Genomic DNA, 17,103 nt, shown 5'->3' on the forward strand with positions numbered 1-17,103 from the left:
CTGGTCGCAGCTCCTCGAACAGTTCATAGCGTTTCACCTTGCCTGACGGCTCGTGAAGCTCATTAGGTCTTTGAGTATTGGCTCTCTGAGCAGGAGACACTTCAAACAGTTATGTATCGGTGGTCAAAACTTTAATCAGCTCATAATTAACAAACTGGCTGTGCTCGATGTCCGGCTATTGGTTCTGGTCATGCCTTTCCCCGCTAGCTTGGGGAACGACACCTTGTCCCTCGGAGGGTGCTTGGGCGTGCGGAGGGCGATCCCGCTCCTGGGGTGATGGGGAGGGGGGGGGGCTGCTTTTGAAGGGCATTTCCCCACTTTGGGTTATCAGCCCACTGCGGATGGCGGCACCCATCACTTGCGGAAGCCCTGGCCAGGCTCAGGGCTGGGCAGCTGCCTCCCTCCACTGCCTTCGGCTATATCTGCATATATTAGCATATATTTGCATATACACATATATTTGCGTCCATCCCACCCTATTCGGGTTTCGGGGGCCGCGCCTTTCCCCGCCCAGGTCTCCCAGCTCCGCCTCAGCTTACCCCAAAAAGGCGCGGGGGGGGGGGGGGGGGGGGGTGCCCCCTCCCGGGCCCCGCCCCGCTCCCTCCCGGGCCCCGCCCCGCTCCCTCCCGGGCCCCGCCCCGCTCCCTCCCGGGCCCCGCCCCGCCGCCCCCAGGCCCCGCCCCGCTCCCTCCCCGGCCCCGCCGCTTAAAGCCGGCGGCCCGCCCGGCCGGGCGCAGCGCCCCGGCCCCGCCGCCCGTCGCCGCGCCTCGCCATGCCGCTGTGGGGCTGGAGCCTGCTGCTGGCGGCCCTGCTGCCCGCCGCCGCCGCCGCCCCGCCGCCGCCCGCCTGCCCGGAGCGCTGCGATCGTTCGCGCTGCCCGCCTCTGCCCGCCGCCTGCCCCGGCGGGTCCGTGCTGGACTCCTGCGGCTGCTGCCGCGTCTGCGGGGCGGAGGAGGGCGAGGCCTGCGGCGGGCCCGACGGCGGCGGGCCGCCCTGCGGTGAGGGGCTGCGCTGCGCCGTGCCCCCCGGCGCCGGCCTTCCCGCCTCGGCCACCGTGCGCAAGCGGGCGGCCGCCGGGCGCTGCGTCTGCTCCAGCAGCGAGCCGGTCTGCGGCAGCGACGCCGTCACCTACGCCAGCCCCTGCCAGCTGCGGGCCGCCAGCCGCCGCGCCGAGCGCCTCCGCCAGCCGCCCGTCATCGCCATCCAGCGCGGAGCCTGCGGGCAGGGTGAGGGAGCCGGGACCCAGCGGCGGGGACCCGGGAGAGGGGCCGGGCTCGGCTCGGTGAGCAGCCGAGTGCCAGCTCCTCTGCCCAGCGTCGGGGCGGGGGGGGAAGGGAACCCCGCGTCCGGCTTCAGCCGTCCCCTCCCGCTTGGAGCCGGGGGGGAAGCCCCCGAGCCCAGCAGAGCTCGGTTACCGGTCACAGAGCCAGGGGACAGCGGGGTGCTCGGGACTAAACCCGCGCCTGAGGCTGGCTGCGGGCTGGGGGTTCGGTTTTGTGGCGGATGGGAGCGGCTGTGGACAAGTAACCACGTTAACTAGCAGTGTCCTTCCCCCCTTCGCCATCGTTATCGTCCAGTCGTTGCTTTAGTTGGCTCGGGTGTCGCCCGGGGACCCGGGGCTGCGGGAAGGATGCTCGGTGTTGGCGGAGATGCGTCGCTGGGTGATGGAAGTGTGGCTCTGCGGATGGAGATGCTGGGCTGGACAGCCCCAAAAAGAGGGGTTTGGTCTGGCGAGAGCGATTAGTGTGGGACGTGATGGGGCTCTGCGGATGGAGATGCTGGGCTGGACAGCCCCAAAAAGAGGGGTTCGGTCTGGCAGGAGCAATGAGTGCAGGACGTGACGCGGCTGGGGGTGAACAGGGGCTGAACAAGGCGCAGCCCCTAATACCGGCTGGCTTCATCCTTGTGAGTCAGGGCTGCACGTTCCTTCCCGGCCGTTCGGCACGTTTCGGGGGTGACATGTGAAAATTAGCGGGAATGAAGCCGTTATTTCTGAAGCGGTAGTCACCTGTCAGTCAGTCAGTGCTGTTTCACTGAGGGTTGGTTCTTCTGGTGTAGGTTGTGCCATTTCTGCACCTCTTTCTATAAAACCACCTTTTTCCCCTGTATTTTTTTTCCCCTATCATCCCCCCAGCTGGAGAATATTCGGACGCGTGGGGACTGTATGTTGAGCTCGGGCAAAGCGCTGAGCCCACGTTACAGATCAAGTTCACGACTTTGGTACCAGCACAATCAATTTTTTGTACCGCTGATTTTCCCCTCGGTTTCAAAGCTGCGTTGTGCTCGGTGGAACATTGCTGGCATTTACGGACGCTGGAGACAATTAAAGCTTTCACGCTACAGTTTCCTGACCTCCAGTAGAATATAACGCCTTGTGATTTTTATTCTTCGTTCCTGAAGCCAATATTGTTTTCTCGATTCTGCTGAACGTTTGCAGAATTTGGGCTGTGTCTGACCCACAGAGTGATACGTGCCTCCGGTAGGTTGTACCGAAAACACGTAGGCTGCGTATAGGAAAACTGCGCTGTAGCAGATACACCGTGTCCACATCCAGACAATCGTTTTGCCCTGTTGCATATCTGGTTGGAGCAATGCTTATTTTCTGTGTCGCTGGGGACAAAAGGAAGGTGCTAGAGAAGCTGACCGGTAGCACGGTTTATCCCTCGTCCAGAGCAAACGTTGCTGCAAGCAAAGCTTTACGTGAAGAACCTAAAATAAAAAGAAACGGAGAGCAGGCTGTAAAGCACTGTTCCCTGGAGGCAGATTGAACCACGGTTTTGAACAGCCATTGCCTAATATGTGACTCCTTAGAGTTGTTAACTTTTAATTTTATTTTGAGTTCGTTTTCAGGAGTGCTTTTGCTACCTAGAGATGGAATTATCTTTGGTAAAATATTTTTTAATGCTTTCAGAGTAACGTATCTGTATAATTCAGTGAATATGGTGTAATGGCTCAGGGAGATGAGGGAATGAGGATGTAGAGAAAGTGTTTGGAAACAACTTTTTTGTTGTTTTGAAGTTTCACATCACTTTAGTAGTTGGTCAAATATAATATTGTGTATATTGCACAAAATAAAGTAAAACTTTTTAGTTTTTTTTTCAATTTTCATCTACTACAGTCCACTCACGGTGCTGCTTTTGTCCTTCGGTGAGTCTCAGTGAGTCTGTTGGAGTACCGGGCGTGTTCATGAGAGGATGCGGGAGAGGCAGGGGAAGGTTGCTCCGGGTCTGGGTGCAGAAGGGATGTAGCAGATGCTGCAGCTTTTCATACCTGAATGGCAGGCAGACGAGCGGCTGCAGCACCTGCGAGCAGTTTGCACCGGGCTGGGCAGGGCTGCCGAGCCGCGGCTTTCGCAAAAGGAATCTTCGCTGTCTGTGAGGGACGCGAGCGATGCTGGCAGAGGGCGGTCAGGCCTGCAGAGCATGTGCTGGGAGATGCTCAGCGCACGTCGGGCGGCACGGCGTGGGTCGGTACCCGTGAAAAGATGAAGGCATGAAAAGCTCAACGTCGTCTGAGCAGAAACCGTGACCATGTAAACACCATCCCGTGCCCAGGAGTGAGGTCAGTGCCGCGAGACCTCAGCACTCTGCGTTACGAGGTTCATCGTGCTGGGAGGCTGTTTTCTTTTTCTTCTGCAAATATGTTTTTGGTGCTCTTAAACCCCTCCTGCTGACCGAGGGAAGAAAGCTTGGGATGTTCAACACACCACTTAAACCAGTCTTCCTTCCCCAGCAAAGGCTGGCAGGCGTTTCAGGACAGCGCGCCCTTCTCTCCGCGTTGTGCTCTTCACGCTGTAAAATATAAACTAACCTGGGTTTGTCCTCTCACCTTTAACCAGAGTAAGGAGAAAAAGAAAGTTCCTTGTGGTTACTCTCAGTTCCTAACTTTCCTCTTCCCCTTTTTGAACCAGATTTTTAGGTTTTTGTATTTTTGTTACTGTGTCGAACGTGGTTTCCCGGTAGCCTCGGCAGTCCTCGGCACGCCAGCATCCGTCGCAGGCGGTCCGCGCCGCTCTGTCACAGGCGTGCTCGCCCCGTGATGTCGTATCGGGAGTCTGATGCGAGCTCTTCTGGTTGAGATGAAGCAGGTCATTGCTGCTTGCTTTGGGGGAGGGCAGCGGTGAGTTGAGCAGTAACTCAGTTCTAGAGAGGTGTGTATCACTGACAGGTACAGGCTTTGCTGTTTCTCTTCATCACGCCATCATTTTGTAGTTCCAGAGATGGGGAGGAAGAAGAAAATCCATTGCTCAAACTCAGTTCCTTGCAAAGTGACTGACTCAGTGTTTTGAAACGCACCAGGCGAAACTGCATCCAAGTGACGAGAGAGTCCAGCGGAGGGCTACGAGGATGGTGAGGGGACTGGAGCATCTCTCCTACGTGGAAAGGCTGAGGGAGCTGGGCTTGTTCAGCCTGGAGAAGAGAAGGCTGAGAGGGGACCTTATAAATACTTATAAATATCTTAAGGGTGTCAGGAGGATGGGGCCAGACTCTTTTCAGTGGTGCCCAGCGACAGGACAAGGGGCAACGGGCACAAACTGAAGCATGGGAAGTTCTGTCTGAACATGAGGAAGAACTTCTTCCCTCTGAGGGTGACGGAGCACTGGAACAGGCTGCCCAGGGAGGCTGTGGAGTCTCCTTCTCTGGAGATATTCCAGACCCGCCTGGACAAGGTCCTGTGCAGCCTGCTGTAGGTGACCCTGCTTGGGCAGGGGGTTGGACTGGGTGACCCACAGAGGTCCCTTCCAACCCCTACCATTCTGTGATTCTGTGAAGTGACTCCATGCAGTTATCTGGCAGAAGGAAAGGACCTCTGCAGTCAGTTGACCGTTTGCCATTAATCAAGTCCCTTAAAAAAGGTGTAAGAATGAGATCCATGCAGCAGAGGATGGGAAAGAGCGGTAGATGGATCTGGCTGCATCCCTTTGCCTGCGGTGCGGCTAGGGCTGAGTGAATAATCGGGGCAAGAAGGGAAACTCGGCTGAGAAATCTGGGAAGGTCGGGACCTAAGCCAGATATTTATCAAGAGGAAAACTGATATTGTTGTTATGAACTTGGCTTTCGGCTGTTTCCCCAAAGATAATAACAGGCACATCGCGCGGTTAGCGCGCTGCAGAAGGGTTGGGAGAGCTTGGCGGGTCACTTGGCACGCGTCGAGTCTGGTAAACGTGGCCTGGGAGGACCAGGCGTGAAGGAGCCAGATGCTCGATGAAGTGCTCCAGCGCTGTTAGTTTTGTTTAGCCGCCTTCGTCTCCCTCAGTTGCTGAGTTTGGGTGGTCTGAAAGCCATTATCTTCTGACTGTCCTCTGTCTCTTCTGCAGCAGCGGGAGAAGGGGAGGGAGGGAAGAAGCAGCTGAAGGCAATGGAAATAAATAACAACATATTTCCAGAACAGAACCAATTCCCAAGCGTGGGATTAAAAAGCTTTTCCAAAGCCAAGTATTCGACTGTGAGAGGAGGGAACTGTAAGAAGTGGTTTGTCTGCTGAACCTCACCTTTTCCCCTCTCCCCATCCAGATTTCCTTCCCAGGGAGCCGGCGGTAATGCCGTAGTCTCCAGACTTCAAACAGTCAAGTTGGTTAAATACAGATTTGGAACCAGGAAAGATGCAAGCCTTTCATCTTCTGGGCTTTGAAATGTCAAGGCACCTGCGGGCTGGACAGGAATGCTTAGAGCCGTGAGTAAGCAGCAGGAGCCTTATTAGGCAGAGTGTGGATGTGACGGAGGCAGTGCGTCCTGAGCAGCTGAAGGAAGGACTCTGCCGCCCAAGAAATAGGAGAAGCTGGAAAATATTTTTCCAATGTGAATTTACATGCGCTTGGAGTGAAAGAAAGCAACGTTAGAAATAGAAACTGGGGTACTGTGGAACTTAACTTTTGTTGTAAATAAAGTCGTTCCTCCCTCCCATAAACTGCTGGGGCCTCCAGGATCCCTGCTGGACTTGGCAGCAAGTCCCACGGCGTTTGTAACTGGGCCCAGGCGAATATCTAGCATTATTTTGGAGACTGTGTTCAGGATGTAGAAAAAAAAGACTTTATTTTGCCTGCTGGATGCAGGTCATTGTAGCTCCCAGATTGGTTTGCCTGCCTCAAAGAGAAGAATGTAACAATAAAATAAGTCTCAGCTCCTCTGTATCGAAGGGCTGTACAATAATGCATTAAGCTTGTAGTAACTGAAGATTTTGACCTCATATCTGTAGGCAGCAGGAGACTTAGAATATGTTAAACTTGTGAGACAGGACACAGGTGACTAGTTATTTCAAATTTTAGTGAACTGAGGAGATCTTGACTACCATATTTTAGTGACCAGAGATGAATCGGGCAGGCAGACAGGGCAGCTCTTGAATTTCTGGGTTGCTATCAGCTGCCCTGGTGCACTGCTCAGGCGAAGCACGAGGCTGGAAGCCGGCTGGGTTGTGCCATTCATCGTGAGCGCTCTGCCAGGAGCTTGTTTCTGGAGACAAAAAACGCGTGCGTGTGTATGTACACACTCTGCAGACGAATACACCCGCGTGTGTAACGTGTGAGTAGATGCTTTAGCCTCCGCTCTGGTTGCGCGCCGGCTCTACGGGCTGGCACCGGGGCGGGAGCTGGTCGTGTCGGTGCGAGCAGCGGCGTGTTACTGGCACCGTGCTGGGTGTCATGGCTGAGCTACACTCTAGGCACCCTGTTAGAATTTTCTGTTGACAAAACCTTACTCTCGTGTCTGTCGTTTTATTGCCATCGAATTCTACCAGGCTGCCTCAGTCTTTCCATTTCTCTGCTCTTGTAAAGCTGCCTTTCTGGTGAGATGGGAGACAGATACGCAGCGAGTGTTTCCTATATCCAGTTTTACAGGCTTGTTACCAGAAATACGGGTGAGATGGAGCTCATCAAACTGAAAAAAAAAAAACAACCCACTTCATGTTTCTGATGGCAATTGGATTTTCATGTATTTTTCCCGACAGAACAACTGACAGATAAAATACATGAAATGTTGTAACCATGCATGAAGTTAGCTGACGGTCTTAAATTTGAAATAGTTTATACAGGAGAGCATCAGGAGAAGCTTACAATATATTTCCAGAGGCCGATGTCATTATCCCGTTTTACAGATAGTGAATCTAGGACAGGGGCAGATAAAGAGCTTTGCTCAAGGTCAACCAGTAAGCCAGTAGCAGAGCTGAGAGCAAACTGAGATTTTATGAGTCCCTGCTCGTTTTTCTGCCCCTTGCCAGCATAGCCACTCCGTTTTCCATTACTTTTCCATTACTCTATTTCTTAAACTTGCAAACTGCCGTTTTGGCTTCGTTCTGCAAACAGCATCGATGATCTGTCAATCTGCATCTGCAGAAAGTAATTTTGGAGAAAGAAGTGGGTGGACCGAGCATGAGCACTGAGAAGGAAGAGAAACCCAAACAACTCTCTCCCCTCCCACCATCCCACCCCAAAATCCACACAACCTCCCAGGAATCTCATACTTCAACGTTGGTGGTGGTGAAGGGATGATTCATTCCTTTTTCCAGGACAACGTATGCACGTCTGCCCGTTCTGTATCAGAGATCTGCCTGTAGACCTCCACTTAGAAAGGTGAAGCTCGGCTTAGCCTTATTTCCTTCTACATTCTGACAGTAAAAGTGGGCAAGCAGAAACCGATTATAAATAAAATATGAAAAATATTCAGATGAGCCATAAAATAAAACAGATGTGCAGATAAAAAAGCCCCTATGTAAATAGTTAATCACAGAATCACAGAATGGTCGGGGTTGGAAGGGACCTCTGTGGGTCACCCAGTCCAGCCCCCTGCCGAAGCAGGGTCACCCAGAGCAGGCTGCACAGGACCTTGTCCAGGCGGGGCTGGAATATCTCCAGAGAAGGAGACTCCACAACCTCCCTGGGCAGTCTGTGCCAGGGCTCCGTCACCCTCAGAGGGAAGAAGTTCTTCCTGGTGTTCAGATGGAACTTCCTGTGCTTCAGTTTGTGCCCGTAGCCTCTTGTCCTGTCGCTGGGCACCACTGAAAAGAGTCTGGCCCCGTCCTCCTGACACCCACCCTGCAGATATTTATAAGCATTTCTAAGGTCCCCTCTCAGCCTTCTCTTCTTCAGGCTGGGAAATATTGATAGGGGAGCAGTGAATATAATAATTAGAACTCTAAATATCATAAAAATACGCCTATTTGAGAGAGTGAAGTAGAAACCTGCTCCCCTTCAAAGGAGTTGGACGTGCAGGGGAGCAGGGCGCGGTGGGACGGTGGCCGGCTCTGCCTTGCTGTGGTTCTCGAAGCGGGATGGCAGAATTCCCGTCGGCGTTACTCCAGGTTCGTTTCCCAATCGCTTATCGATTGCTGATGTCCACGCTAAAACCAGTCTGAGCGCTCTTAGGGTGATTCTTGAGACACGTGTCAAAAATACTGCCGGAGACTGGGATTTGATCAGTATGTAGGTATTCTGTGGCTTTTGTGATACGGTTATATTGCAAAGTTATATGTGGTTATGCTGAATTTATTCATTGCACAACTCTGAAGCCCCAGAGCGGTAGGGGTTTGTGTTTCATTACTGGTTTGAGGTTTCTTCTATGGATTTGATCTTTCTGCGTATCATCTCTGTGCCGCAGTAAGAAGAGTCCTGCCCCAGCCAAGCGGTGAAATCAATGCCTGCTCCAGCCGCAGAGAAGCAGCATCTTAAGAGGCTTTTTTTAGGCTTGCATCTGAAGAGACTTTTTTTAAGTTTCTCATTAGAGAAAAAAATGTTTGAAAAGCATGAAAACAAGAGCTTGTTTTTATTCCCTGGTGTCTTCAGACCAGGGTTCCTGGAAGCTGGAACTAAATCTCTCTTAAGCAGGGATTTCTTCTAAAGATGCAGTGGGAAAGTTGCTCGCATACTTAAAGTGAGACCTGAATGGTTTTATAATGTTAAGAGGAATTTTCAAGATCAGACAGCTGTTGGTTACACGTAGGATATGGGAATTACCACGTCGTTGTTGCTTAATAGATGTTTTTGAGGCTGTTTTGCTGGTTCTCTGCCTGTGATGAGTGGAGCTGGGAGGTAGAGCAGGGCGATGACCGGAGTTGGAAGGGACGTAAACTGAGCAGGGCTGGAAAAAGGAGAGGAGAAATTATTCCTGACTCATCTGTTATATTTTCAGCCTTTGCAGGGAAGAGAATACCACGTCTGCTTTAACCTGTTGACTGAAATACTCTTTTCATCTGTCTGCAGGAAATCGAGCAGACTCTGTTCCGTAACTGCCTGATTTGTATTTCTTAACGTTCCCAGTTCGGACAGGACTACTGTTAACGATGTTTCCGAGCTCAGCAGTCTTTGCCCTTGTCCTGAATTGCTCTTTACCTTTTTGTTTGGGTTTGGTTTTTTTTGTGTATCTGAACATCTGCCTGCGCCCTGCCTTCGCTCCTCATCCCCCGGCCAGAGCGGGGCACTTCCTCAGCGCGCTGCTGACTCGCGATTAATTTGCCGGCTCCGCCGACGAGCCCGGGCTCGGTGTTTGTATTAATATGGCAATGCTGCTCCGGGAACAGCGTGTTCCTCCTGGCAGGGCTGTGTTCCTCCGGCCCGGGGCTCCAGCCTGTTTATGCACAAGCCGGGTTTCCTCCCGCCGCCGTTTGCAGAAGGCATCGCCGGTTCCCGTTGTGCGAGATGGAGCTGTTGCTCCGCGCTGGATTCCTGCCCTCCCTGCTCGTGCCAAGTTCCTTCTGAGCCTCATCAGCTCCAAAGCTGGGGCAGCCAGCGCGCTGGAGCTGGAGAAGAATTTCTGGCATCTCGCAGAGTTTTTTTTTATATACATATTTTCTCCCTCTGAGGTTCTGCAAGGGTTGCTAAAGCCAGAGATGATTCCCATAAGATTAAATATGGGCTATGCCTGTTTTAAAGATAAACCTTAAGATACTGAGGATTCAAATCACTTTTCACAAGTTGCGTAGAGACGGAGTAACACAGCTTGGACCGAGATGCACGCGTCCTTGGTATTCCTCCCTCCACACAATGTTCCAACCGGTTGATGTCTATCTAGCCATTCAGTACCTGGGTTGCAACAGAAGATACTCTGTGTCGGATTCGTTTACTACTTAACCTGCCTTGGAGACAAGCGGTAGGAAAAGTTCCCATCTGGGTAAAATTTCAGTTTTATATCTGAAGTTATACAGGAACTTCCTACAAGAAGGCTGCTGGTACATTGCCCAAAAACGTTGCCCAAGCTGTTTTCAGTGGCAACAAAATCTTGAATCGGAATTGGGACTGGATGTCAGAGAGGTCTGTTTCACACTAAGAGAGAAGCTGGACCAAAGTTCTCTGAAGACTCTGTGCTTTGCAATTTAATTATCTTCAAATACCTTTTTTTTTAATTGTTGTCTTGTTTTATAAATGCAGAAGAGCTCCGTATGTGGTGTTCTCTTTTGAGTAGCCTGGTCACTGGTGTGTTACCAATATCTGCCTTTACTTATTCATACATTTGCATTTTCAATAACTTGCCCTCGCAAACTCCGCTCAGGGTAAGCGTTAATTCGTGGGCAGCAGCTGGGAATAGGATGCACGCAGAGACCGAGCTGTAGCAGGAGCGTCCGGCTGCTCGGTGGGGTTTGTCTGGGCTCTTCCACACCCTTTTCCCTGAAAAATCAAGCCAGCTTTTGTTCTTGAGAATATCAATTGAAATGCGGGATTTATTCACCTTCATTTTTGTACTCAAAAGTGCTTCGTTATATGAGCGACCACACACTGGTCTGAAAACAGTTTTGTGTTATCGCTGATTTGAGCGCTGTCTTGTTCTACAAAATTCGTATAAATTTCCTATTTTGTTTAGCAAGACAGCTTTTTTTTTTTTTTGTTTGTTTAAAATCAGTGATTACGATTAATGGTTCCAGGCTTTTGGATTAGCAGGGGAAAATACAAATTTCAAAGCCTGTTACTTGCAAGATCTCTGGAGCATGTGACAGAGCCCTTGTTAAAGGTTGCCAAGAAAGAATTGATGATCTAAATATTATGATGATAAAAATTGACTTCATTTTTCCCTTTGCAAGTTTGCAGTCATGCCAAAAAGCAATTTTACTTTAAATATTCACTTTAATCTTGCTGCAAGAAATATTTTAAGTGAATACCAGATTTGTGCAGTTTACTGTCTGGTAGAATAAAATGCTTGAAATCTCTTATTTAGCACTATGAAAATATTTTTGCATTTAGGGATGTCACGGTAATACAGACGTTATTCTCAGAAATCTGAGAAGTGTCTTTAGTTTCCCGTTGGATTACACAGGGGAAAAATAACTGATGTCATGGTAGCTTTGTGAGCAAGGTGCTGTGGTTTAGACCTCTCAAAATTCCCTCCGATGACCTGAAAGCTGTTCTTGAGCAAATCGTCTACGACGCGTAGAATGTTGTTTCTTATTTTCTTAGTGTTTTCATTGTGTAATATCCTTTTTTGGTGCATGACACAATTTATCCTTGAATAGGAAGCAGAATATTTAGGCTTGCAGTTTTATGTAATTTAAAAAAAAAAAAAGCGTGGCAGCAGATTTGCGTGCATCACTCTTTCCACGTCTCTCTCCAGCGGCGCTTGCTGATGCCCCCATTTTCAGCGTGAGCGAAGCACATTTGCCGGAGTTTTTGTTTCCGTAGCAGCGTCAGAGCTTTTAGCGTTCTCCTATATGACATGAATGGGAGCCTGTACAAACACCAGCGGCTGGAGTTTTGTTTGGGAGGGTGGAAGTTCTCCAAGCAAAACTTTACGGGCTCGTGGTTTGTGTTAGTGGTCACCGGTTCTGCCAGCCCAGAGCTTTCGTGAGCGCTGGTGTCCTCCTGGTTTCGTCCTGCAGAGCAACCCAAACCCGAGCTGTTCTTTCAGACCCTGGTGTATAACGTTGAGCAGCGAGTACAGGGGGGAAGTAACAATCTATTTTCAGCTTAATACGTTTAGTTAGCCCATAAACTTGGGCAGGCTGCGGTGGCTCCGCTCCTACTCTGTGTTACTGCGTGAGGTGGTCATAGAATCGCTCATGATCGTTATGGAGGTAACAGGGGAAAGGGGATTAACCACAGATCCCTGGATCTGAGCCCCGTTTTCTTCCTCTGGTACCAGACCACAGACCCCACCAGTCGGGATGGTGACGCTGGTCTGATGGACAGGGCTGGGGTGAAACAGCTCTCCTGGCCGAGCGTGCTGCTGCTCAGGTGCGAGCGTGAGGCAAACCCAAAGGCTGTTTTAATTTGGTTCCCCTGGAAGGGCAGGACAGGACAGGGGCATTGCGCTTTTCCAGTGTGAAGCATCTTTAATGCTGAACCTGGAGACAGTGCTCCGCTGCTCCACCCTCCCTGCAATTTGCATGTGAGCATCCTCTCAAACAGTTATAAAATTATAAATGCGATAGCTGCAGCTGTCTTGGGTGATTATTGTTTCATGGGAAGTTTTGGGGGTTCTTAATGGGAACGAAAGTTTCTTGCGGTTTTTACAGAAATCGAAGGCTCGATTCCAGAGTGACTCTGAGCTTTTTAACTTGGGACATGAGGGTATCTGGCGTGGTCACATCGAGTGAGGCTGGGAGGGAGAGACTTGCTGGTGTTTGCTGGGGTGTGCCTCCTCCCTGTATCTGGGATAAAAAGTCTCATGGAATGAGATAGTTGTGCTGGTTCTAACTTCAGACAGTGGAAGGGAGACAGGGGAGTGTTGAGGGTGCGTAGCACAGACTAGCTGCAGAGCATGCAGCAGAGCTGAGCTGGTCCTGATGGGTGAGAGCAGAACCCTTGAGTCTGAAAGAGGGAAAACACGTGAAAACTGGATTAGAAAAAGATCCATTGCTGACTAAGTGTGCCTAAAGCTTTATGTGAAGAGCTGTTCTCGTGAGAGGTGGACCTACGCCAAGAAGACCTTCCAGAACAGCAGAGACAGTTCTCACAACTGAAGGGGAAAAGTTACTCTTAGGAGATTCCTATCTCAAAAGCATCCTTTCAGTTTAGCTCAAAGTATTACCAAAAGCAGCATATATGAAATGTAAGCATTAAAGCGTCAATTCCACTTTGAGTAATGACCTAGTCGGAACCTACATCTTAATATGAATTTTGGCTCATCTTTATGAAACCAAATTATTTCAGTTGTTTACAGCCGGGTGTGCTTTTTTTTTCCGTGGCATAGTATTCTGTCTTGCCTCCTAGCAGTTTGTTTACTGGTATTAGTCCTGTTAATGTCTGCTGGCAGAGATTTTCCTTCTCCTTCAAGGGCTGACAGCCAGCACACCTTTGAAGTCCTTGAAGAATTAGTTGCCGTGGGATTTTTTCATGCTGTAATCTATTTATGTTTTTTTAAGTCAGTTTTTGATCATTAACTGAATTCAGAACAATCATCTTCATAATGTCATTAGTGAAGGTTTCTTAACTATGCTCATGGGCACTTAGGGCATTGTGCAGTAGTTCAGTAAAAGCATTACAAAACACAAATAATCACAGCATATGAGTAGAAAGAGGGGCAGTCTGTGAAGATCTGAACATCAGAGGTTGAAGATATTTAGGAATTAAAGCTTTATTCAAGCTCACCTTTCAGTGTTTTTTTTTAAAAAAAAACCAAACAAAAAACAACCAAAAAACCCCCAAACAAAACAAAAAAATAATGGAAAGACTGTACTAGGAACAAAACTCCAGAAGGGTGTGGTTTAAAGAAAAAAGGCCAGAAAACTGGGGTAACTTTTGAAGTCAACACTGGTTATACCAAAGAAGTTTTTAACAGGGACATCTGTGTTTTGGGGACTAATTTAAGAACAGAATGAAAATGCAACCCACCTGCTTGCAGGGTACCTACGAGTCAGGATTTACATTGTGGTTAGCTGTATGTAGCAGCTTGCACAGGCAGTGGGGACTGAATAGTCAAAACTGTGTCATCAATCCAAATTAAAACTGTCGCTTTTTCGTTGCTGGGTAGTCGAGCACAGTCTGCTAAACCACTGCAGAGTCTGCAGCTCTGTGAACCTGAAAACTTGGACCATGTTGCATGATGCCCATTCCACTCCTAAAAACTGTATTTTCTGCTAAAACACTGAACTATCAGTACAGCTGGAAAAACGTGTGTTAGGGAGAAGAGGAAAATAACTCCTGAGAAGTTCTGAATTTTGCTGCTGTCTTCTACAGTGGCTGGTGATGGCTGGAAACTACCAGGTGGTGGTTGAGGAATGAGCATCTGCTCACATTAGGTTTGTATTATTGACATTTTTATGGCAATTTAGGCTTCAACATAGTAGTCTGTGCCTACTGGCGATTCAGATCTAAGATACAGCTTTATGTGGTGGTGGTTGCTTGTAGGAAAGGTAGGTGCACCTCTCAGCAGTCACGTGCATTGCTCAGTAATCCCCAAAAGCCGTTACCTATGGTGAGCATTAAATATGTATGTAACGGGCAAATGGTGTGCATGCACACGTCCATTTTGGTCTCATTTTTTTCCCCCATGACACTTTTTCTCAGTGATAGAAGAGTTTTTCAACATATTAATACTTTTACTACAGCCTTTGGATTTTACGTTGTCACATGGTGGCGAAGACCAGTTGCTAGGAATTTTTCTTGTCAGCATTCATCAATGAATGCATCTGAATGGTCCTTTGACTTCTGTTTGTTTTGCTTTAAAGAGGTATGTTTTCCATTGAAGCGGGCAGTTGTTCAAGAGCTGTTGCAAAACTGTGTTACACAATGCAAGAATTCCTGGTACATAAGCCATACACAGGCGTGGCAAGCTGTTGTAAGCTTTTTAGGTCAGTATGCCATGAATCAGTATTTATTATCTAACTTCTTCAGAGCATGAGATTTTGACCTTTTAACTGTGCAGCTTCGTCTGGGACTGCGCAAGGAGGCAGACAGTACGCGAATTACTGTCGCTCCTGAAACCTCGGCGTTCCTAGTCCCCGGCTCCAAGGAAAGGCAGCTCCGAGGTGGAGTATTAGCAGTCTCACCATGCACGGCGTAGGCAGCCTTTCTCTGCTTGAATAGCTAAATGCAAAAAAGCTCGAAGGCATAAGAAAAGCTCTGTGTTCCCAGCGTAGTTCCCTCCTCCGTGGGAGCTCCCTTTTTCAAGGGCAGGATGTGACCTGTGGGTGTCTACGGCATTGTAACTGCGATGAAATCATTTCATAAGCGGTGATCAAAAAGCAGAATTGGTGGATACAGTGGTGCCCTGCGGCGCTTTATCCCAGCGTCGCGTTAATCCGATCTGATCATGTGTCAAAGCTCCAATTTAGTGCGAGTGAATACCTCCAAGCTGTAGTTCTCGTTTTCCTACCAGTTTTCCAAAAGACTCCGTTTACAGTTGTCAGCTTTGTGGCGATGACGTGGTTCATTTGATGCTGGGTATTTCTAATCAAGAGAAGGTAAACCCTTTGGTACATCGATGTTTGTCAGTTAGCAAGCCCTTACGCCTTTCTGGCTTAGGTGCAAGTCAGACAAAGCACAGAATGCTTTTGAGGAAAACAGTAGGGTGAGGACACAAGTTCCCTGATCGGCGTTCCCGCTTCGTAGAGCGGGTGAACGTCTCTGAACTGCGAGCTGAAACGGCATAGCTGGTTACATGGTGCGGCTGCTGTTCGCATTTAAAAGCCCTTGAGATGCTTCCCAGGGTACAAATGGGAAAAAACAACGTTTTGTGGTCAGATAGTGTTTGGGTGAGCATCCGCCCAGCTCATGAGGGTACTGTACGCGTTGGTAAGTCGCCTGAAACCTTGTTCTTCACCCACAAATCAGACCAGTGTCTGGTCAGTATTAAGAGCACCAATGTTTTGTTCCCAAATCATTCCTCTGAATCTCCTGCCGTGGGTTTTTGCCTCCAGTAGGTACTTAAAAATTAGCATAGTTTTCCAGTCTGGTTTTCAGATAGTGAAGGTCATTCGGGTATTGGGATTGGGATGTTTTTATAGGACAGTTCTGTGTCTCCTACCGCGATTCTGCAAATAAACGGTCCTGTTACACCGTCACGGGCACGCGCAGCATCCACAAGCTGCTTACTGCTTTAATCTCTGGGCGGATTTAGAAGCCAAATGGCAAGGGTGGGTGGGAGCAGCAGAGCACATTAATGCTCATCTGAAAGTCAACTGCAGATTTGGCTTGTGCCTTTATAGCACAAGATGGGTGCATCAGATAGACTGCAAAGACCAGCAAAACCAAAGGGTGTTTCTTGCCCCTAGGGAAATACAGAAGAACTCTTTGGGGTGTTCCAGTTGCTTAGTCAGTCCCAATTTAAGAAAAAGAAGTTTTGTCCCCCAAACTACTTGGGAAGGGGAAGCTGTGTCAGAATTGTGATTCCCCCCCTGCCCCCACCCCGGAGATTTGTAGGCATCTGATGGTGTGGAGAGGATTTCTGTTGGCCACAATAGGAGTCTGGTATCCAGTTCCCTTTGAAAATCCCATTGACCTCTCTTGAATACTCGGTGACCACGAGCCTTTGTGTTACAGCAGAGCCCACGAATGCAGAGCTTTGCGGTCCCGTTGTTCTCCCGTGCGTTTGTGTTTTATAGCCTGGAGAGTGGTTCAGTAACCACAAAGTACGTGGGTTCTACTCCTCCATGGAGCTGATGGACCACTGGTGGTGTCGGTGGAAAGGGTGCCTTGAGCAAGGCTGTGTAGAGCGTATGTAACGCGCGCCATGCCTAGGTGCCAGCAGAGGCTGGTGCGTCAGGCTGCAGGGAAGAGACCTCGCACCCGAGCAGCTGCTGGGGCTCACACCAGGGTTAGAACCTGGCTGTCCTCCGCGTCTTGTAAACGCAGCAGCGTGAGCCTCTGAAAACCGCCGAGCAGGCGGGTTTTGGTGGAGGAGCAGAGCCTGTTTGTTGAGTCGGAGAAGACCATACCAGCTGAATAGACCATCCAGAAGAGAGGTGAGAGCAGAAACGGAGGCATCTGAGTAGAAAATCCCTTTCAGAAAGGCAGGGTGGGGCAATGTGGGCATGGACTGAGCCCCAGGGCCTGATGGCGTCTGCCTGAAAAGCGAAGGTTTCATGGATCCGTTTGTCCTGGCGATATCCTGTGCGGAGCCAGGAGGGAAATCTGGGGGCAGGGGTTATGCTGCAGATGACTTTTAAGGAGGGGAAAGATATCCACTTGGAGCTTTTTTTAATTCAGGTGTTTTGCAATGACCCTTCTCATGTCACTTGAAGAACTCA

General features: G+C 49.6%; 1 protein-coding gene across 1 annotated transcript in view; it reads left to right on the plus strand.

Moving 5' to 3' along the window:
* Window positions 1-751: 751 nt before the first annotated feature.
* HTRA1 (HtrA serine peptidase 1) overlaps window positions 752-17,103 on the plus strand; it is a 34,995-nt gene continuing 18,643 nt past the window's right edge. The window contains exon 1 of the mRNA XM_075423877.1: window positions 752-1,226. Within this exon, the coding sequence (XP_075279992.1) occupies window positions 773-1,226 (454 nt within the window). The 5' untranslated portion in view covers window positions 752-772. The remainder of the gene's footprint in view (window positions 1,227-17,103) is intronic.

This window comes from Opisthocomus hoazin, chromosome 6, assembly GCF_030867145.1.
Source record: "Opisthocomus hoazin isolate bOpiHoa1 chromosome 6, bOpiHoa1.hap1, whole genome shotgun sequence".
Lineage (NCBI taxonomy): Eukaryota > Metazoa > Chordata > Aves > Opisthocomiformes > Opisthocomidae > Opisthocomus > Opisthocomus hoazin.